Source organism: Corvus moneduloides, chromosome 6 (assembly GCF_009650955.1).
Source record: "Corvus moneduloides isolate bCorMon1 chromosome 6, bCorMon1.pri, whole genome shotgun sequence".
In the NCBI taxonomy this organism is placed as follows: Eukaryota; Metazoa; Chordata; class Aves; order Passeriformes; family Corvidae; genus Corvus; species Corvus moneduloides.
The window spans coordinates 32,361,412-32,385,181 of NC_045481.1; the positions used below are offsets into that span (position 1 = coordinate 32,361,412).

A 23,770-nucleotide genomic window follows, 5' to 3' on the forward strand; every position below is an offset into this window, starting at 1 on the left:
CATAATGAAAATAAAAGCTGCAAAAGGAGACACTCTACCAATGTGAAACCCTATAAAGGTCCTGTATAAGAAATTCCAGCCTACAGCATTTTGTTTTCCTCACCCCTTTCACTATAGCCACAACATTGTCAGTAGCATAGCTGCTACATTTTTCATCTTTCAATACTAATATATTGCCATTTCATAAATATAATTTCACATGCTACCAAAAAACCTCACATCTCTATTACCCCTCTATCAACAAACTAGGAGACACAGACATTATGCATTTTTTAAATTGAATTGCATTATTACATTTATAGCAGGACATGTTGAAGCACTAAAACCTGAGTTACAAATAGCCTAATTTGACAAGGGGAGTAAAAAAGGGGTACTTTTTAGGACCAACAGACAGTCACATAGTAAATCAATGAACAGTAAGTTATTAAAAAGACACTAAGGATAAAAAGCAGTTAGTCTGATGTGCAATCAAAACACATAACTATAACACAGAATGCAAAATCCCATATCAAGAAAAAAACCAAGCAGGATATAGATATATTGAATTACATTGATTATAAAAAAAATCTAGTCATGCTAAACAAAATACTCATGTATTACAGCAATGCTACTTCAAAAAGATGCTATGCTTGACTCACAGGGCTTTAAACAGCATTTCTGAGACCAATACTACATTGAATTTATTTCTTTATACAATGGAAAATCAGAAAAGATGCAGAGAGTACCAACTCCCCAACTGACAGACAACAAAACCTTTCTTCTTCCTTGTCTTTTAAATTACATGAGAAATGTATAGGCTGATCCATTTTCTTAGGTATCTGCAAACCAGCCAACACAGTGATGCAAGGAAAGGGCAAATGAGTGAAACAGTAATTCAAAGATACGAATTTAAGAGATTCCAATCCCTGCCTCACAGTCAAGGCAGGATCTCCCTGACAGAATACCCAAGTGGTGAAAAAAAAGCAGCTACTTACACCCTCCACTATCAACTTGCACAAGTCAGTAGTCCTGTTCCTACAACAAACACAGCTGAAAAATAATTAATCATCTGGAGTTTTCTCAGGCACTGTGCAAGGCGTTGTCCCATAATGCAGCGAATTGCAGCCAAATGTCTGATTTGTGGGGCGCTTGCCTTTGAAAGTGATAGACTTGTGTTGAATCCACATGCACTGTAATTTAAAATACAGCTGTATTATGCACAATGTGTCTTTATGATTCTCCCCCAAAACAAAAGGCAGCCACACACCACACACCCCATTTTCAAGCTCTTTCAGTAGGTATTGCTCAAGGATGGTAAAGGCAATAGTATCCCAGAGCATGTTCTCCAACTCCTATACTACAGTATGAGAATTAATGATGAATGTGTTTGGGGACTCTGTCTATATATCACAATATCAATATAACACAGATAAAAGGTGTAGAGATCACACTGTCTTGACTCAGGTAAGTCAGAAGAAGAATTTTCTATCACCAGTGTGTGGCATGCACTTGGCCACACATTGGTGATAGCAGCACATTTTGGACAGAAACAAAATTTTCTCCAGCAAAAATAGTTCTGCTTGTCATAAAATGAACTGAGAATAGATGGGGACTGCAGCAAAAGAGAGGAGAGTGCCAAAACAAAGCACCTCAAAGAGACGTGTAAATAAATACAATCCATGTTTCTTCAGCTATTGAAGAACTACAGCATTTTATCCAGAAAATGGAAATAAATTCAATTCCCGTTTCTGCACAAATGCATTCCTAGTTGCATCTCTCTCTTCCCATGAGAATACCATGGCTTTACACACTCTGGAGTGGGAGATCTAGCCTCTTTTCTCAGCTGGACCTATTCTACTTTGTACAGCACCTGGACACTCCCGATAGGAGAACTCAAGAAGCTGCTGGTCTACGTGCCCTGCAGATGCACAATCACCACACACACAGATAAAAAAGAACAAGAATGTAACACTTAATGTCATTCTTTCTTCCATTCCTACTCTCTTCGTGACAATATCATGTTTTTACATAAAGTACAAAGGGACTGAAAAAACGGAATTGAGGGAAATTCAGATAAAAAATTATTTCAAGTTCATTGGAAGGTCACTTATCTAAGAAGTGAAAAAAAGCTTCACTGCACTTTGTATCTGAAACTGGGAAGAAAACAGATCACAGCTTGAACTTTTTTCCACATTCCCAAATCTTTCGCCTCAGTAGTCATTGCAGACTGAAACTTTTTCATTGTGTACTCTCTGTATCCAACACAGTCTCTGTATCTCCTGCCTGCCATTTTACCACAGAGCATCAGTGATAATGGCTCTGTAACATTACCCACAAGCTGTTTCTAATGTAAACTGGCAGACACAAGGACAATTTTGCTATATATTTCGAGAGAGCTGAAAATAATACATTACCTTATTAAGAGAGTTTTTTTTCTGCATCATAACCAGTATTTTCTGGGGCTAACAAAGAATACAATAAAGCAAGAAAATAAACAAATACTGATAAGGTCATCAGTCTGTTTTGCTGTCTCACTGAAAATAATTAAACCACTTTTCATTATACTTCCTCCTTCAGGGTTTCATATAATTTAAATAAGATTTTTTCCCCTTTCAATTATTCAACAGAAAACAAGCATTTGTAAAAGTCACTTAATTGCAATTCTTGGCAGCCAGCTTAAACAAGTCAGTATAGATATTTGCAAATCCTTTTGTTTTTATGCTCTATGTTTTCCAGACTACACCTAAAGAGAAAAGACAAAAGTCTAGACATTTAATATTTTGTGTATTGCACTTTCTGATTTGTCAACACTATTAATAAGATCAATTCGTATTGTTAAACATTCAATTTATTCCCTCATTACAGTGACACACATCAGAGCAAACTAAAAATTATTTCTACAAAAATATTAATGGAGATGAGGTGACACATATGTTTGTATGTTCACAGTCTTCATATTGGCATAGTGAGCTATTGATGAATTTGTAGTGAGCCTTCAATGATTTTTCAGTGGTGCCTCAGAAACAGAAACAATTTACTTCCCTATTGCTCACCTAGGTATCAGAGCTCTTCCAGTACAGGTTCAAGTTTATAATAGAAACTGTTTCTTCAACTTGAGGGAAAAAGGAAAAAGCTAAAGTTTCGTTGGTTTTTTTTTTTCCCTTTAGACTAAGGAAGGAAGAGCCTTGACTCAAAGGTTCTTTCATGAAAAGAAAAAAAAAAATATCCCTACAAAGCATAATCCTCTTCACTAGTTTGCTCTATTGGTGACCTTTAGAGAGATCTACCAAAGCTGAAGAGAAACTTAATTAGCAGAAAGGGCAGCTGAGAGAACAGGTAGCATGAAAAAAAAAGCTTCTAGTCTTTATCGTACGGGATGAGAATTTTTGAAAGAGGGATGAAATACTAAGACTGGTTCATAAATGTTGGATACTGGAACTCAGCACTCTGAGTTAGCTAAAGATAGAATTAGCTGAGAGAGACAAGAATTAGCCAAGAGAGACATCCTATTCTGAAACCAATGTTTTGCCTAAGAGGAATGATGTTCCAGTTAAAGGAAAAAAACATCTCATCAAGTACACAAGAAAGAGACTTGTTCTTGAAGTTTCTACATAAAATCGTTACTGCTTCAACAGTCACAAAGTATGGTTCTAGAAGCTGTCTTAGTAACTTCAATAGCAAAAAATATTTCTCTCTCCTTGATTTTTAAAATGTTATGGGTAATTCAGACAGATTAGTCATGTGACTGTGACCTGCTATGAACTATCACCCTCTACAATATATAACGTGTAGTAAAGAGTATAACCAAAGAGTCCTCTCTGAAAAGCATCACTGCAGTTGCAGAATACCAATATGAAATACCAGAAGAAAAAAGTCTAAATCCTGAAAATTTCTTGCATTCAAACCTATTTACAGCTGAAGAAAAGACTATGACTCATATCTAGACGTAACATCTGTAAAAAGCCTAACATTAAACAAGGCTCAAACAATTCTACGCAAACAGAAAAAAACTTATCAAGTGCTCATGGAAAACTCCACTTCTGTGTATTCCATCTCCATGTCTATTCTGTCACTATAAGCCTCTTGAGAGGCTCAGTGTTGCAATGTTGTTTCATATTTGAACCACCATTATGAAACTTTTTCACTATACCAGAGTGGTATAATACCATGGATGTCTTTAAATCTCTGTTTTTACCTTCACTTAAAAAAACCACCCTTTGTTACTTTTATATCAAATTTGAATGCAACTTACTGCAGACATTTTAGAAACCACCACTCAAACCTCAGACAACCCTTCCTCATTCACCTCCTACCTTTTTTTGGAAGAGGGTGGAAGGAGAAAGATATTTTTCTAAATAGCCTTAAAGAATGTGCTTCCCTAAATCCAACATGCAGCTTGAGGTAAAGTAGTGAAGAATCATTGTCCAAGGTCCTCAACACAGCAATACCACACTTAAAACCCCAAGATGTTAAAATCTAATTTTATTTTGCCATTGGTCTGGAGTATAATTCTGAAAAATAAGAGTTACCACACAGAAAGGCTCTGACCCTGAAGTTAACACTGCTGTGAAGAAGCTTTAAAAGTCGTTTAGAACTCTCTGAGAGTGCAAACACATCCAAATTACCAAAAAGGTACAGGAGGACTGGGCTGCACCTGCTGGGATGCACTACAATCCCATAATTTTATGTGCCCATCATATACTTACATGCTACAGTTTGCACAGGTGAGCCAACTTAGGCACACACAGAACAGTAACCACAGGAGAACTTCGTATCCAGCTTGCCATGGTGAGCTACAGACAGTGCTCAGCTGTCTGGACAACGGATGGACGGCTTCAACTGTGATTCCATCAGGAGTGAAACCACATTGAGTCCACTAATATTAAACCCAAGTGTAACCCACAAGGCAAATTTGCATCAAAACCCCATCCTTGACAGTAATTCAAACTAAAAGCCACACCAAAAACACTGAAGGAACTACTTTTTCTCATTAGTACAGTTATTTTTTTTAATTTTGTCTCTACAAAAAACATTTTACTCTGAGACAATAATCCTTTAACATCCTTGCTAACAATTTAGGTGAAGTGGAAGAAAAAGAAATACAGAGGATGGGACCATTTGCACTTCTGTTGCTTCCATGGGCATGCCACCTGTTGTTACAAATTAACAGGAACATAATACACCAGTGAAGTCAGCAAAGCAGCATAATGTGAATAACGCAGTCTAATATAAGACACTGAAGAAAAAAAAAGTAGAAAGAAAAATTAACAACCAAACAAAAAAAACCCCCAAAAACAAAACCAAACCAAACAACCAAGCCACCAAAACCCCATAGTTTTTCAGGCAATCAGAAAAAACTCAAAGCCTCACAACATGTCAGTGAAAGAGCCTAGGAAGAACTGTAGCCGAGCATCATCACTCTGTTCCTACAAGACAAAGACCCTGGACATTTCAGGGTTAAGGAGAGAGACTGCACAGCCTCATGCAGAATTATCCTCTGGGAAAAGAGAAACAGGAATAGAAACACGACCTTAAGGCGAGGTTCTTACACACTCCAGCAGATTTATGGTTTTACAGTAGTGTATTACAGTGTCTACCTGCAGAAGAGTTAAAGTCTTATTTACAAAAATAAATCAAATAAACAAACAGAAAAACCCAACCTTCCTCCCTAGACCCCCTACACACACATAATACAGAGGAATTGCATACATGAAAAAGAACAGTGGGAAATAAATGGACCCCCCTCTATGCCTTACCATAGAACACTGAGTCACACAGGCTTGAAATCCTAATATTGTGAAAACCTGTAAGAAATACTCTTCTGTATTTTTTATAAGCCTCTAAATCACCACTGAATCAATCATCAGCATTTGTTTGCTTATTTAAAATACAGTGAAACCTTCTGACAGCTACAAAAGACTGTGCAGCACTATTAGACCAGCTGGAAACTCATAACAGGGCTCCTGAAACTACCCAGTTACTTTTGTGAGGAAAACAGCATGGCATAATTTTTTAAACGAATTCATCACTTCTACAAATTTATTGATTTTTCAGCAGAAATACTTACTGTCCCTCACTTGATGTACCCAAACAAACTCCTGTATTGCGCTCTCTGGGACCAAACACTCATCCCAGTAGAACAAGATTTTTAGCTCAGCATTACAAAGTGTACCCTCCCTACAAATAAATTTTCTTCAGAGCTGCGTTTCGAAGAACCAGGGGCAAGTTCTAATAACTCACATGTGTTTGTGACTTTCACACGTTGCGCTGCATGTTCAGAAAACATCACCCTGAGATGAGAAGAACATTCCCACCCCATGATGTGCACACATCCTTACTCCTCACCATGTAGTTCCCGCCCAGCACGCCAAGGGCCGGGCCGCCTGCACCACCTACTGGTCCCTTACAGCATTGGTTCATCGCCCCGGATGGATGCATGCATGGATGCATGCACTCTTAACTGTGTACTTCTTCCCCAAATTCTGAAATCTTCAGTTAAATATGAAGGGAAGTTCTTCTCCAATATTCAAATTACTACCATTTTATATTTCCTCTGAATAAAATCCACACACTTTATTGGATAATTAAATCTAAATAAGATTATGATTGAAAGCTGTGTTTCACACAATTAGCCACATATAGAGCCAGTAAAGTTATTTCTTTAAGCTCGAAAATATTTGGAACAACCTGTTACCAAAAAGCTACCAAATTACTACCCCAGACACTTGAGAGGAAATTACAGGAACAAAAGCATTTAAGTAGGTGAGGAGAGAAATGCACAGCCAGGTAAAATACAAAAAACCCTCGAGCTCTTTCCAAGGAAGTTACAGAAAAACACACATGAAGTTGCTATGCAGCAATGATGTTCACCTGTGTAATGGGATGCTTTCAATACAAATCTCTCAAGTTATACCAGCAGGAAAGTTGGTAAAATATGCTGCAGGAATAACAATAAATATCACTAAACCATTCCACACTGAACAATTAGGGACTACTATGAAACTCTGGAGTTCCCAGAACTGTGAAAAATAGGTTCTGCTATTGTCTAGAAACCAAAAAAGAATAAATTAACTTTGGTTGTATAAAAAGCATTTATGTTTTTCCATTGCACAGACAGCCTTGAAAAAATAAAAGAAAAATAAATAGGGCTGTGACAAGTGGTTACACAGCAGCTCAACTGAGTAGGCTCAGTAACCTTCATCATACATATTTTTCTGTCCTGATTTCCATGTACTTCCTACACAATGCATTACACAAGCTATCTAATCATTTAGTCACAAGTTTTATTCTCAAGGCCCCAATTAAACCTCTTCCTTCTTAATAATGTTTTTCTTGTCCTGCCTAAAATGGATCTCTTTGCAGCAACCTTTCTATTTTATGGAACATTGCTAACCAGGCCTGTCCAAACTGTCCTCTTTGCCAGATTAAAAAAAAAAAATTAAAATAAATATATAAATAAAATAAGAAGAGAAAGAACCAGGTTCTTCAGACTTTCCTCCTTGGTCGTATCTTCTTTATATCTTTCTTCATTCCCTTCCTCTGAACTTTCCCCCAGCTAGTCCCAGTCTTGCAAAAATAGAACTAGTTCTTCAGTGTAATGGCATCACTAACTGATACCTTCTCATCCATTAAGCTGACAGTTCTGTAAAATTGCACCTTAATCAGTCACATACCACTACAGGTTTTTCCTACATAGATGCTGTTTTATTATATTTGACCTTGAATCACACCCAAATGCAGGCTGTTTCTTCCATTTGTTGAGACTGTGTTCTGTGCTCCACTCTCCTGCCAGTTTAGCACTGTCTGCAAATTTTAACACTGTATATTTTAATCCTTCATTGGAATTACTAATAGAAAACTGAACATGAGATACAGAATGAAGCCTTGCAGAATCCCATTTAACAACACCAGTTTGACACTGAACCATCACAGTAGAGAAACTCCTGAGAAGGGAAGCTCTTCACACCTCATTAGTAATTAAGTACAGCTCATAAACTGATGTACATTAAATAAGTTTTCTCTAGTTGCTTTTGAGAACATTCACATAAAATGTCAAAAGATTTATTGTCTCCAAGATCTAGTCTTCTATTTGCACAAGTTCTGTTACAGTGTTCTAAAGGAAATCAAATACATCTGCATTTGTTACTTTTGTTACTGTGCCTGTGAACTGCTTTTTGCAGTTGCTTAGATTGTAAAGAGTTAGCTCATACTAATTAAGAAAAATTTATCTGATGCTGACAGCATTAGATGTTCTCTTAGATCAATTTTATATGTGCATGGACCATAAGAATGAAGATATAATAAATACTAAATAAATGTGATGCTGTCTTGAAACTAACCACTCATGAGAAAGACTGCACTAAAATCCATCTGTTAACCTCCATTTTTTAACAATAAAATGTTTACTGCAACACTGCCCAAAGCCAGGAAATGAACATTGAAACAGACCTGCCAATTTCAACTGCACTGAAGCAGCAGCATGCATCACATGCACACTCAGTGTATCATTGTATCAGTGTATCAAGTTAAAAGAATACTTTGCAAATTGCAAATTTAATAAACAAAAAGGACAAAAGAAAATCTCCTTAAACCATTTCCCCTCACTCCCCCCAAAAATGTGGTCAAGGACCATCAAAATAAAACCCAGCACCATATACACAATTTCAGAAAGTTGTTTCTATTTTAATATACTGTATCTCATAGAGAGAACAATTTTAAAATTCTGACAGTACATAAAATATGAATTCTGAGTAGACTAAAATGGGAGATAATATTGGACCAATGTCAATTGGACCTTTCACTTTAAGCATGATAATGCCACATTTTACTAAAAATGAGTAATTTCAAATGTGTTTTATTTATTTAACATAGCATAGATGAGCTAAAGCAGACTGAAACAATGGAAAATTATTCAATATGACAGATCTACAAAGAAATCTGCCATTTGGTAAACCAGCTGGTCTTAATTAGAGATTCATTTCTGAAGGGAGGACACAAAATCTTCAGTAATCCATCCAGTTAAATCAACATGCTCACTAGTTACAAAAAGACATAACAAGTGGAAGATCCTTTTCCCTCTTCACAAGGAATAAGAACACATTTTCTTACCGTTTCTAAATCAATTTCACGTTTGAGAGAGGCAGCACCTTGTTTCAAGAGTGGAGCTGGGAAGTTACTCAGAGAGCCACCTTCTCAAGAGCTGACAGAAATCACGAAGTTTTCCTCTCTAAGATTCTGATCCACAGCTGGACCTACCTTGCAGGGCCTTCCCAGGCTTTGCAAGTAACACAGCTGATCACCCATGACTAAAACCAGAGAATTACAGGATCCCTGCAGCAGCGTAAGGCACGTAGTGTCCAGTCTTCTTGTGCCCCAAAGAACTGAGAACTTATTGTGCCACCACAACACTTACTTCTCCCACTTGCACAGGTCAGAAATAATATCCTCCTGTAGCTTCAAATAGAAGCTTAGGAACCATTAGATTAAAACATCCAAAACACAACATTTTAAGGTTAAGAGTGCTTTTATGTGAATGCAACTGACTAAGAAATATTGCTGCCAAAATATTATGCAATTTAATGCCAATTTCTACTTTACTGTAAAAAAAAAAAAAAAGAAAAAAAAATATTTTTCTGAAAAGACTCCAGCATCTCAGCACACAGTAAGGAAAGGGAATGTGGTAAAACCATCACACTCCCTGCCTTATTACCTGACTTTCCAGCTTAGCAACTCAGACATCACCACTTCAGAAGATTTGCCCCCTGTTGCTGAAAGGCAGCAGGGTCTTGTCTCACACAAAATGCTTACTCTGGGCCAAGCATCCTATCACCGAGGTGGTGCACTCTTGTAATACAAGTCACTTTGCTGAACACAGAGAACACTAAGGGGTTGGGATTAAAAGGGGGCAACTCTCTGTCAGATAAGAGCTGGCCACACTGATAGAAGGAGGAGGCCCTCCCTGCTCCAGAAGTGGTGAATTATGAGATTGGCTCAGAGGTAACACTAAAATTCAGTTGCTGCAGGCTGGCACAGCTGCTGATGCTGTGGCTGGATTGCTGGAAGTCAGTCCCATCCCAGCTGCTAAACATGAAATTTGTGGCAGGTGCACTAAGAGACCATACAGTGCTTAACATCAAAGCCCTCCAGTGCAGGAAGAGCACTACATTTGAACAATCTTTAGCAGAGTTCTGGGAAAAGCTTAGCTATTGTTTTACTTTAGAAGTCCTAGCCCATATTAGTGGACAAAAATAAAGTCACTGTGCTAGGCTAAGATGAAGAGCATATCCAAGTCAATAACACAGTGATCAGTGGCAAGACATATTGTAATGTCTCCCAAAAGAAAAAATTTTAATTGCAGGGTCGAATGACTTTGGAAAAAATCAGTCCAGGACAGAAATTTCCTCAGCTAATACACAGAGGTGCTGAATTTCCCCTGCATGCCTCTGCAGCTTATGAGGGAACACTGCTGTTTCACATCCAGGATCCAAACCTGTCCACAAACATCAGTGGAAAGCACTGACCAGCATTCTAGGTAACTGTACTAATCGACCTGCAACCTTTATCTCCTGAAACATGAGTGGTATGTATCTAAACACAATAACAAAATTAATATTTTATATTTTTTAAATCCACCAGCAACCATGGGAGTTCTAATACAGATAAAACACTGGCTGGGTTCAATTGAAGCCATGCCATCATAAAAGTCAAAGTGAATCTAATCAACATGATGCGGGAATTGGGGAAGCAGCTGGTTCATCTACATTAGGACTCCCAGTGCTGCCAACACCAATCACTATTAGGTCATCATGGTAATCTCTTTGCCAATCCAGGGAGAACCATGATTTCGATGTTGCAACATTGCTAACAGAAGCAAGACAATCTGAATGAAGTAGTCAAAGCCTTTTTTTTAATGAAAATTCTTTTTAAAGGCACAGTGTTGATCTCATACAATGGTGAGTTAGAGAATGCATTTTAATATCTCCATAGGAAATTGCCTATGTAGTTGTGGTACACAATGGTATGTCTGTGCTACTTTTAACCTGCTAAAGCATTTTATAATGGGTCGAAGCGCAACTATCAACTTCTCTTAATGACAAATACATATCCAGTGAAGCACAGATATCCATAATGTAAGATGTGCTCTGTTATCATGTCTTCACTGCGAGTACCACAGGCTGGACAGGACACATGCTCATTTCAACTTCTGATCATGGAATCTTTAAGGCTGGAAAAGATCTCTAAGATCGTCCGAGTCCAACCACTAAAACAACTGTGCCAAAAACGCTCAACAATTCTTCATCTCTATTTGCAAATATAATTTTTTCAGATGCATTTTTCAAACAAGACTTTTATCTTTTCAGCGTAAAATTATACACGTGCTTCGGCAAGAAAAGCCCTGTGTATGCTGCAGCAGAGTGCATGGGCAGAGCTGTCCCAGAACAGGAACACGGCACAGGGAGCCGGCACCTGCGGAGCCGTCCCGGGCGGCAACGCCGGCAGTTCCAGCCCACCCCGCCGGCAGGGGCACAGCTGCCAGCTTGGCTCCACCTCGGGAAGGGGAGGAGCAGGGCAGGGCAGGGGAGGGGAGGGGAGGGTTGTGCCCCCAGCCCAAGGGCCGCCCTGGGGCCCCGCTACGCTCAGCTCCGCCTCCCCCGCCTACCGCGAGGGGCGGGCTCTCCTCCTGCTTACCCGCCGGTGCTGCTGGGCGCTGGGCGGCGGCGCTGCCCCGCGACCTCGAGGGTCTCGCCTGCCCCGTCCCCCGCCTCCTCGGTGCCCGCAGGCGCCGCCTCTTCCCCGGCCCCCGCCTCCTCCGCGCCCGTGGCCGTCCCCGCCGCTCCCTTCCGTCGCAGCATCGGGCACGCCGCCAGGCCGCCGCCGGCCGTGCCGGGCCCCTTCCCTGCGGGGCCGGCTGCCGCCCCGCTCCGCCTGCATGGCCGGGCTCCCCTCCCGCGGGCCGCCGGGGCCGCGCCGGTCCCGCCCACTGCCGGAAAGGGCCGCTCGCCGGGGCCGCGGGAAATGGCGGCGGCGCGGCGTCGGCAGCGCCCCCTGGCGGCGGCTGGTGCGCGGGCGCGAGTGGCGGCGGGGCCCGCGGGCAGCCCCGAGCCGGGCCCGGCCCGGCCTCCTGCGGGTGCCAGCGGCGAGGAGGGAACATCGCTCTGCACCTGTACGAATAAACACAGAAACGCCATGTAGTTAGTGTTTAGAAAATAGAACTCTTAGCTAAAGCCAGATGAATTATGGAATTGTTTGGTTTGGAAAAGACCTTGGATATCACTGAGTCCAGCTGTTAACCCAGCACTGCCACTTCCACCACTAAACCATGTTCATAAGCCCCACATCTACACATGTTTTAAATACCTCCGGGGAAGGTGATTCCGTCGCTTCCCTGGGCAGCCTGTTCCAATGCCTGACCACCCACTTGGTGAAGAAATTGACTAATACCCAATGTAAACTTCCTCTGGTGCAGTTTGAGGCCATTTACTCTTGTCACTTGCTACCAGGGAGAAGAGAATAATCCCCATCTCACTACACCTTCCTTTCAGGCTGTTGTAGAGAGTGATAAGGTGTCCCCTGAGCCTCCTTTTCTCCAGACTAACCAAATGCATCTCCCTCAGCTGCTCCTCACAGGACTTGTGCTGCAGACCCTTCACCAGCTCTGTTGCCCTTCTCTGGACCTGCTCCAGCAGCTCAATGTCCTTGCAGCGAGGGGCCCAGAGCTGCACACAGGACTCGAGGTGTGGCCTCGCCAGTGCCGAGTACAGGGCAGGGGATGATCACTGCCACACTATTGCTGATACAGGCCAGGATGCTGTTGGCCTTTTTGTACACCTGGGCATACACTGGATTATGTTCAGATGCTGTCAACCAGCACCTCCAGCACCTTTTTCACTAGGCAGCTTTCCAGCCACTCTTGCCTCTACCTGTAGAGCTGCATGGGATTGTTGTGACCCAAGTGCAGGACCTTTGCTTTCTGTAGCAAATGAGGGAAAAAGCAACTGACAGGGTGTTACACAGATGCCTGCGCTACATGAACCTTGTGAGTTGACTCCACAGCCTCTTGAGAAGCGTCCCTCTCTCAGGACACAGAGCAGAGACACAGGAACAGCTTCGTGCCATAGTGCTAGGCTGGTTTGTCCTACTCTTCTTAAACTAAGCAGCCACTCATTCTATTCTGTTCTTGAGAAAGGTCCCCAGTTTCCTAACACTAGCTAGCCCTATCCCTCTTGAGCACACAGGCTGTCATTTGACAACATATTAAAACACTGATCTGGTTTTGAGGGGTTTTTAAACCCAGTAGTGCTTCCAGCAAAATGTGACCAAAACTCCCATTTTGTGAAATCATGGGCTGTACTGTAGCTGCACAACTACCTGTGTTGTGGGCTGCTGAGCTCCGGGGCAGAGTGTGCAGCAAACCAGTAAATTAGTTAGCACACAACCAAATAAATAAAGTGACAGGGACCACCATTGGCAAGCATGTTGCAAAGATATCCAGGCAATTCTCATGCAGCCACCACAGGTCTGACAGACCCAGAATGAGGTAGAGCTAATAAAACCTGGTGAACCCAAGCTGTGCCTGCATCTGTGGTGCAATTAATCTGTGACACAAGCAATCTGCCTGCAGATAACTGTAAGCTGACTTTATGTACAAATTTAACAACTCGCATAATTAATACTTAGGGATAGATTGAAAAAAATATCATTACTACTTGGCAACACATAAAAAATACCGTTACAGCTCACAAGCGTGAACATTGTGCATTAATAATTATGAGACATAGCAAAGTCATGATACTGTACATATGCATTTTGATTTTCTAATTCAATTTTGATTCGCTATTATTATCGTCTCTTATGATAGACAATTAACATAAATTATGTTACCATAGCACACAGAAGTCCCACTCACATGCTCTATTGCCTTGAGTGATACACAAACAGATGACAAAAGGTAACACCACAAACTGTTAACATAGACCTATGAAACAAAAGATGTTAGAGTATGAAGAGATGACGAGAATGATCAACATGCCAAGAAGAGATCTTTGCATACTAGTAGGTCAGCTATTGTCAGCTTTATAGGCATCACAGTAAAACAGCCCATTAGGGAGGGAAAGCTTTGCATTATGATAAAGACAGTGCTTTTTATTAAGAAATTATTAAGAAATTTATTAAGGAATTATGTAGTTTCCATAACATATTATCAGTATTTCTCCAACCCATGTCAGTTTAAACCAAGAACAACTGTGTCACAACAACAACAATTTCTGCTTCTCCTGTTGCTCTGAAGTCTGCAATCCACATGGAGTAGTTTGAGCAGTCTTTCTTCCCAATTCCTAATGTTAAGGGGTATCAGTGACCTAAGAGGGGGACACACTTGCTATCTATGGCAAAGACAAAGCATTACGGGCCACAGCATCTATACAATTTCTTCTGAGATGAGTGCCATCTTCTGGCAAAAAAAAAGGCAGAAAGTTGAAACAATCTATAATTGTTCTACATGGCTGCTCAAACCCAGGTGTTAGGCAAAGGTGGTTTGTACAGATTCATTCATGTGCCTGATATTCATAGCTGGTGCCTCTTTAAGACCATCTGTAGCCTTAGCTGATATCTTGCAAAAGTCCAAGGTCAGCTGCTCTGCTGGTAAGACCTACTGAAGAAAGCTAGAAATGAGGGCCTCCCTCATCTTTTCCTTGGGAACTGCTTTTAAGCTGAGATTGTACCGCTGGCCCTTGCCTGTGCTACATCGCAGCCAGGCAGCAGCTACATCTACACCTGGCCTTCTATCTCCTCAATCCTGACTCAGATCCTGACTCAGACGTGCTGGCTGGGCTTCCTGGCTTGGTCTCAGACCTGCCTCATCACTACAGACTTGCTGTTCAGTCACTGGACTATCACTGTCTCTGGCCTTTTCATGAACCAAACGTGCTTCTCCACATCCTGCTGCTTCTTGGTCAGGTCTCAGCTCCCGCCTGCCTTGGCACTGTTCTCACCTTCCCTTGCAGAGCAAACAGCCCTAACTGTCTTCTGACACTGCCACATTAAACCTGCCACCACACCCTGTGCTTGAAAATTTAGTCACATGGAGCTTTTAATGGGCAGAACAACTTTGCTGACTGTCCATGGGAAAAAAAAAAACATAAGCCACATGAGGTAGCAGAACCACAGATTCCTCTCTCACGGCTCAGCTGCCTGCCACAGCCATGCAGCTGCTCCACACACCTTTGTTTCACATGAAATGAATTCCTACCCTTCAAGTTTTTGTAAAGATTTGTGAAGCCAGTGTGCCAGCCATCAAGACAGCTATGACTTGGGGGAGGTCTTTGCAGAATGCAGAACCAGGATGAAATGTCATTCTTTGCATAGGACTAACTAGAACTGCTATGGCACTTCAGCTGTTCCTCGCTGCTAGTCTGGCTCTGGAGGTTGGAGAGAGAGCCAAGCGTACAGATAGTCAGCATGCGTGTACTATGATTATTGCTAGTCTGCAAGATCTATACATGAACTAGAATCCTGTTGAATTAGGCTCAGTATCTGCTGTGTATAAGCAGAGTACAGATGCACAAATATTTAAATATAAAATGGGAGATGACAGACACACACAGATGGAGGAGAACCATATTGAGAAGTATGATAGGCAGAAGTCTCAGTACATCAGGAAACTTACCATTATCCAGTTTCATCACATCAAGAGATCACCATTAATCAGGGTTTGAAGTAGAAACATGATACACTTCTGTGGACATTTAGGAGACCTGGGAAAAAAGTGAAGGAAACAATAAAAACAAATAAGAATCATAGAATTGTAGAATCATCAAGGTTGGAACCTGTAAAATCATCAAGTCCAACCATCAACACAGAACTACCACAGTAACCCCTAAACCAGACACCTCTTAAACACCTCCGGTGCTGGTGACCTCCCTGGACAAAGAGGACAATGAAAGGAAGTTACATACTTTTCTGAAAGTTCAACTAGTGGCTATAAAAAATTGTATTCAGCTGGTGAGAGACAGGACACAAGTACTTGGAACAAAAGACAGATGTGGGAAAGAGATAGGCTGTAAAAGCTTGCAGTTAATGAAAGACACTTGCCAAGACCAAAGAAAACAATGTTCTGAGAATTAGGATGAAAGATGAAAACAGAAAAGTGGTGTGGATGGATAGAGAGGACCATATAATAGAGATCTGATGCAGAGAGAATCTTAAAGACTTAGAAATGGACTTTAATAGGTAATTCATGTGATAATTTTAGCTGAACCTATGTCTGCTTTGAAAAAAGAGATCATACCAGTTTTACACTGGCTATATGCCCAATAGAAAAATCTGTTAATAATTTCTTTCATTTCTGACTTTAAAAACTGAGTACTATTTGGCTATTTCAAAATTACAGAGTTTTGCAAGACTAAGCATTGAATAACTGATTAGCGTCACCTAATGTGATGGAATTACTCAAAACCCAGCAGGTGTCTTTGAAAGAAAGTTTGCCTAATACAGGTACAATTCGCTGGCACAAGAAACAGCAGTGAGGAATGTAGAAAGCAATGGATGTCAGCAGCATGTATGCATTAATAGAGTGGTCCTGTTTTCACCTTTTGCTGTTTATGCAAGTATTAAATTGGTATTTAAAATTGGTTATTAAATTTGCATTTTTTACCACTGTGGTTATCTTCTGCTTCTTTCTCTTCAGTTTACTCCTCTGTATCCTCAATCCTACCATCCATTCATCCAAACTACCCAGACTGTACTTCCACACCTGACCCCATCAGTTTCCTCTGTTCCTAAGATCTCTGAATAGAGAAGAGTCTTTCCTGCCTAACTTATTTTTCCACGAACATCTTCTTGGCCTCGCCTGCTTCATTTGCTCAAAGATTCCCCCTCAGTTGCCTCAAACACTTCTAACACCTAATTGTTTCTTGTCACCATGCCAGTGTGGTTCCTGACTCCCCATGCATCCCCAGTTTTCTCTTACTCTCTTTCTGTTTTTGGTGACTTTTACAAATTTTTCGAAGATAATTGCTGAAACCTTGACATGCCTTTTAAATACTACTGTAGGAAACAACACAGTGACTCACTGTCTTATTGCACTGCAAAACTTTAAATGTCTGTCTTTGAGAATATGTCGAGTGTTCCTAAGGTATTCAAAATGTAAGAGCTGCTGTGGTTGATTGTCTTATGAAATAATAGTTAGATTGCATTTTGAAATGTCCTAGGATGTACATTTGTATGTTTTAGTTATGTTCACAATGGTAGAAATAACAATCAAAATGCAAAAAGAGAACACAAATAATGTGATAGGTTGTTTTACAGGTGTTTTCATGGTAACTAATGGAAGTCTGTGCTATTTAACGAGCTACTTAAATTTTCTGATTTTTTTCCTTATAGCTATCTCCAAAAGGATGCTTCTGAGCACAGAAAGCAGTATGCAACAGTGCTAAGGTCCCAATGACAATACACCGAGGACAAGAATGGAAGTCAATTTATTGAGCAATTCTACTGTTGTAAACAGTTCATCAATCAACCATAAGCAGTTAGAAGGGCATAGCCTCTGGGAAGTCATTACTATTGCCACTGTAACAGCAATTGTAAGCTTAATAACCATAGTGGGAAATATTCTTGTAATGATATCCTTTAAGGTCAACAGTCAGCTCAAAACTGTCAACAATTATTACTTGCTCAGCCTTGCCTGTGCAGATCTCATCATTGGGATATTTTCTATGAACCTTTATACATCCTATATACTCATAGGCCATTGGACTCTTGGAAGCCTTGCCTGTGACCTGTGGCTAGCACTGGACTATGTAGCTAGCAATGCCTCAGTAATGAACCTCCTAGTCATCAGTTTTGACAGATATTTTTCCATCACAAGGCCTTTAACTTACAGGGCCAAACGCACACCCAAAAGAGCTGGCATCATGATTGGTATGGCTTGGCTAATTTCCTTCATGTTGTGGGCACCCGTAATCTTGTGCTGGCAGTATTTTGTGGGTGAACGAACAGTACCACCTGAAGAGTGCCAGATACAGTTTCTATATGAACCCATTATCACCTTTGGTACTGCAATTGCTGCTTTTTACATTCCAGTGTCTGTGATGACCATTCTGTACTGCCGCATTTATAAAGAGACAGAAAAACGCACCAAGGACCTCGCTGAACTGCAGGGCTCAGAGTCTGTGGCAGAGTTTGAGACAATAAAGCCTCAGAAAACTCTCCTGAAGTCTTGCTTCAGTTGCAAGCAACAAAACTTAGTCAAAAGAGAGAGGTGTCAGGCTTCTTGGTCTTCATCTAGTCGAAGTACATCAGCTACAGTGAAGGCCTCTCAGGCAGCAAGTACTTGTATGGACTGGGCTAAGGCTGACCAGTTAACCACCTGCAGCAGCTACGCATCGTCAGAAGACGAGGATAAACTTGCCACTGACTCGGTTTTCCAAGTAACTTACAAAAGCCCATCTAAAAGTAAGGCAGAAGAGTATAATGAGACTACAGATGTCGTTGTCAAAGACCAACCTGAAGAAAATGATTTTGAGAACCAGAAATACTTTTTGTCACCTGCCAAAGAACACGTACAGAAAAATAAAAAATGTGTGGCCTACAAATTCCGTTTGGTGGTTAAGGCTGATGGCACCCAGGAAGCCAACAATGGTTGCCGAAAAGTAAAAATAAGTCCTTGTTCTGCTGCTCTGTCAAAGGACCCTTCCATCAAAAGCATGGATCCAAATATAAATAACCAAATCACCAAAAGGAAACGGATGGTTCTTATAAAGGAGCGCAAAGCGGCACAGACTTTAAGTGCCATTCTTTTGGCTTTTATCATCACATGGACTCCCTATAATATCATGGTCTTGATCTCCACATTTTGCTCTGACTGCATTCCCGTGACACTATGGCACCTTGGATATTGGCTATGCTATGTGAACAGCACTGTTAACCCCATTTGTTACGCCCTCTGTAATAAAACTTTCAGGAAGACTTTTAAGATGCTGCTTTTCTGCCAGTGGAAAAAGAAAAAAGTGGAAGAGAAACTATACTGGCAGGGCAATACAAGACTGCCATAATTGTTCTTGTATAAGGAATAAGGGGAAATATAGATATTGATGTAACCTAGCAAATTCTGTCTTTTCAAAGCTGTTGCTGTTGTGTCTAGTGGTTAAAAAAAGATACTGAAAAGTTAAATTTTGCATGAAAGTAGTGTGCTTGGGATAAAAAGTCAGTGGCTGCTATGAGCAACACAGGTTGTTTTTGACTATGCAGTAGAATTGCATTACAGTTACTGTGTTTGGTGTCTTATGTCCTTTCTTTCAGCCTGAGAATAAGTAAAGTAAATTATAAACTACGAGAAATTAGACTGGGATGGTCATCCAGTCATCAGGTTAGGTCATCCAGTCTGTCTCCCTGTAGAGCAGAACTGTTTCTTCCTATAGTTCTTTGCTAGTGTATTGTTTATTTAGTTTTCAATGTACCAAGCAATGCAGCCTGTGCTACTTCTGTTTTGAGACTTTACCATTGGCTGTTGAGATGAAACAAGGACTATCCAAAGGGTAAATGCTGTCATCCCCAATACTAAAAGGTTAGGGAGATTCATAATACTCCAAATGAATGCACATATTATGGCAGATTATAATACTGAGAAAATTTCCACTTTAAGGATGACTCTTGTAGAGGCATAGGAAGGGCTGGTAGTGGAAGAAATAGATAATGTATTTTGTACATGAAGAAGCAAGTCCCAATCTCAGTTCCATCATGCAAGTCACGGTCATTTGTAAAAATGGTGATGGATAGAAGATGGGTCTGAATTTCTCCAGTTCCCAGTACCTCTGAAGGAAATTTAAAAATTTTATTCAGCAGTGACAATTGTACAAATCAGAACTGACTGTAAAGCATAATGGACAGTCTATCTACAACACAAGGAAAGTATTTTTTGAGATCTCTTCTGTTGTGCTACACCTTGCTCCAAAAGTTTCCATTACATTTACCTATACATAAACAGTGAGAGAACGGGCATCCTTTAAAGAGGAAAGATTTTTTAAGCAACTTTTTCAAGTTTCTATAAAGCTATTAAGAACATTTTGTATTCTTTGTCTTTAAATAGCTTTACAAATACTAGTCAACATCAGGTGCTTGGAAACATGAGTTATCTTCAGGCACTCTCTTTTGGTCCAGCAAAACCACATCTGCTACAGATGGGGCTGGAGTCAACCCCTCTGGTGGCTGTGGCTTCTGGGACTGGGTTGTAGTGGCCTAGTTACAAGCTGAGACTGACCTCTAGCTGAGATTTGAGGGGGCTTTAGGTGCCAGAGCTGAACTGCCTGTGCCAGCCTGGTGTCTGTGTTAGGTTGGCAGGAGTCCTGCAGCACTGACCGAGTGGGTGGGTAAGCAAGGGGCTGCCTTCAGCAGAAGGCCTTTGGAACGGACCTGGTGACCTGGCTCCTTGTGCTGGGAACAAACAAGAAGCCTCAGAAAAGGTCATGAGAAAAAGTTAATGGCAATGGGAGTCATGAGGCATGGAAATCCTAAAGAAATCAAATTGTTATGAAGAAAGGAGAAAGATCTTCATGTACACAAAGTTCAAATTCAGTTCTAGCCTTTCTATCAAAATTCTGAGTGAGATACTCTGAAATATTATTTTGGGGCAATCTTCATATTATATCTACTATACACTTTAGTGGGACATTGCAGTGGTGACATTACCCAGTTGCACATTTCAGGGATTGAATAAGTCATCATGAATGTACCATTGCTCTCAGTGAAATTGTATAATTTATTAAATTATCATGCCATCAGAATGTTTCCCTACAGATAGATAAATCCTCCATGTCAACAATCACAGTACAACTAATTAACATTTTTTTAGCCCCAGTGTCCACAGGGGAAAGTTTTGTCAGTGAAAGGTTAGCAGTGTACTAATGTAAAAATATGTTCTCTAACTTCACATGACTGATTTTGTAATGCACCATACTGTGCCTATTATTTTTTTTGTGCATTAGCATATGATTACTTATGAAAGGAAAGCAGAGGTCTTTACAAAAACTCTTTCATCAGTTTTGCTTTGTCACTATCCAGAGCTTTTCCTGCATACAGTAATATGTACAAATTGGTTATTAGAGTGAGTTTATTTTATATTACATTAGATCAGACATTCAATAAACTATGTTTGATTTTTAGTAAATGAATATTTCTCTCTGGGGGCACAAGCTGTACTTAAAGGCAAAATTTATGAGGTAGTAACAGTTCCTGCTAGCTACACTGTTATTGCTGAAGTGAAGCATTGGCTCCTATTGAAATTAAATGGGGTACTTTTTGTTGGTTTTGGTGTCTGTTGATCAAGAATGTTCTGTAAATGTTTATGGACTCTCTGCTCAGTAAATGTACTAGAATACACAGTGATGGATGCAATAATGTTGGTTCAATGTAGTAGTGAAATATGTGCTCAAATTATGCTGCTAGCACCTACCATGTGAGAGATTACATGGCCACAGATAAGTACATTGTAAATACCAAGAATTATATAAAGAGGTGTGTGTTGCTTTATTGTTATGTAGGATGTTTATTCTTAAAAATAATCAAAACCACAAAAAGACAAATGTGGTCCTCATCAGAGTATCAGTTAGTACTTGATTATATTTTGTACCTTTAAAAGGTGTTGTGGGACTTCTGCAGTGTAGGAAAATCTTGTTACCTGTATTTCTGTCCTTTTAATGAAATTTTTACTGACCTGTAATTAATTATCATAATGGACTAATGAAATGTTTTTTGTAAAATTACATTTTAGTTATACATCATTTTGTACACATACATATATACATATGTATGTATTATCAATATAGATGCATAAATACACATCCCTAACTAAGCTTTCCAGAGACCCAGCACCTTTTATATTTTCAAGTATTGAATTTTCCCATAAACTGGGGTATGATTTTTGTCTCTCCCTTTTCTTAAATGCCAGCCTCCCTACATATTCCAGATTCCCATAATTGATCAACTAACATCAATTTTTTGCAAATATAATTTATGTTTGTAGATAAATACTTGGAAGAGTTCCCAGAATTTTTAAGCAGATGTAGAACACCTGGATACAGTTCTGCGCTTTCTGTGACTACTCAGAGTGAAGAGCTTTGCAAAGGACAGCTCCTGTAATGCTCCTGCAGCTGCTGGGCAGTCAGTGGCTTCTCTGTTTTGAGACACAGGTTAACCTTAACTCTAAGAAGGGATACTGTGTCTTTTCACTTGAGTACATGGGTTTACCCCTAGCAAGCCAGTAAGAGGCCACTCTGTTTCTTACGTGGTCGCCCCAAATCTCCACTGCTGCCTTTTGAACCCTGTCAGAAATGTTCTGCCACATATATTTGACAGTTGAGAGTCAGAAAACCCTAAACTTTAACCATTTAAATAAGCTTCTGGTTTATGATTTTATTAATAGTGACCCTATATCTATAAGTAGTTAAAACAATTAAAAATTGATAACATCATGTTGTAAAACAGGAGATAATCTATGACTATTAGTGGTTTCAGAAAGGGATGATGTTACAATTGTTTTTCCATTTTGGTAAATGTATTTTTTCAGGGTTAAGGAACTTCGGTCTTTGTTACACTCAGTAAAAGTGCTGCCTTTTACTCAGTATTTTTGCCATTAGTCAATAAATGTCACTAATTTCTTCATGTATCTGCTGATATACCAAAGTCAGTCCTCTTCAAATAAACCAAACATTTCAAATCCTTCAGAAGTTTTCTTCTCAACAGGTACTTCTCCAGACCCTGCTTGCTGATGGCTTCTGTTTCACAGACCTCTTAAATTTGGGTGTTTTTACTGAATTCCTGGATTACAATGCCAAAATAGAAGCTGAAGTATCTTTTAATCCTTACATGGAGCAGCAACCTAGACATAGTGGAGGTCAGATAGTTGTTTTTTAGTGTGTGCTGTCCATAAGGCCTCATTTAGTGTACAATGCAGGGGGTAGCTATAGGAGGAACAGTGGAGAGAGTGTACAATGGAGGATTCCAGCTGTGGAACATGACTGGATTCAGCTTTGTAGCCCCCTACTCAGCCTGTGGCCTGATGCCTTCTGAAATGCAAAAGACATGAGAATGACTAAAGGGCTGTTTGCTAGTTCTAGTAGGAAAAAATGAGGCCATGCACCTAACGTTGTTAATTTTTTGATGCACAGTATTGCATCAATAAACTAACAACATTAGTCAGCTAGCCCCTAAAACCACTTTATCATACTTTTAAATCTATGGTTAGTACATGTAAAATAAGGTTACCTGGGAGTCTGGGATATCAGAAACAAAAGCAAGCACTTTCTCATATCAAAATTGAATTATTTTTAAAGAAAAAAATAAATTCCAAGTTGATTAATGTGGCATTGTATGTGAGAGTGTGCTTAAGCTTTCTGCAGTTGAGAAAACAGTATAAGGAGAAATGCAAAGTAGCAGAGGTAAAGAAAACTATTTTACTGGTGGTGTTAGGAGATTGCGTCATTGAAGTGGAACATGCCTCCCATTCACAGGTGCTTAGAGCTGAAACCTCTTGCTCTAGACCTCGTCATACTTACTCATTTTGAAAGGGTATTTATTTGACCAAATAAATTTGTTTCACAGCTACTCATGGGAAGACCCTTCTTTCCTATACTGCAGGAGGCAGTAAAATCAGGAAAGGCTAAGAGAGAGAGCATAGGAGAAATGTGATTGGCAAAAGAAAATAGGAGTGGGTAGAATAGAAACCCCCTATGTTTCACTCTGTGATTTCACTGATTCAGTGTTGAAAGCCAGATGCCTTCAACATTTTTCTGGGTATCTG

The 23,770-nt window shown here is 40.1% G+C and overlaps 2 protein-coding genes across 2 annotated transcripts in view; one reads left to right on the forward strand and one right to left on the reverse strand.

The window, feature by feature from the left end:
- Positions 1-11,924, reverse strand: part of AVEN (apoptosis and caspase activation inhibitor) — a 90,390-nt gene extending 78,466 nt beyond the window's left edge. The window contains exon 1 of the mRNA XM_032112926.1: positions 11,668-11,924. Within this exon, the coding sequence (XP_031968817.1) occupies positions 11,668-11,910 (243 nt within the window). The 5' untranslated portion in view covers positions 11,911-11,924. The remainder of the gene's footprint in view (positions 1-11,667) is intronic.
- Positions 1-22,689, forward strand: part of CHRM5 (cholinergic receptor muscarinic 5) — a 50,230-nt gene extending 27,541 nt beyond the window's left edge. The window contains exon 3 of the mRNA XM_032112925.1: positions 17,359-22,689. Within this exon, the coding sequence (XP_031968816.1) occupies positions 17,442-19,028 (1,587 nt within the window). The 5' untranslated portion in view covers positions 17,359-17,441 and the 3' untranslated portion in view covers positions 19,029-22,689. The remainder of the gene's footprint in view (positions 1-17,358) is intronic.
- The last annotated feature ends 1,081 nt before the right edge of the window (positions 22,690-23,770 follow it).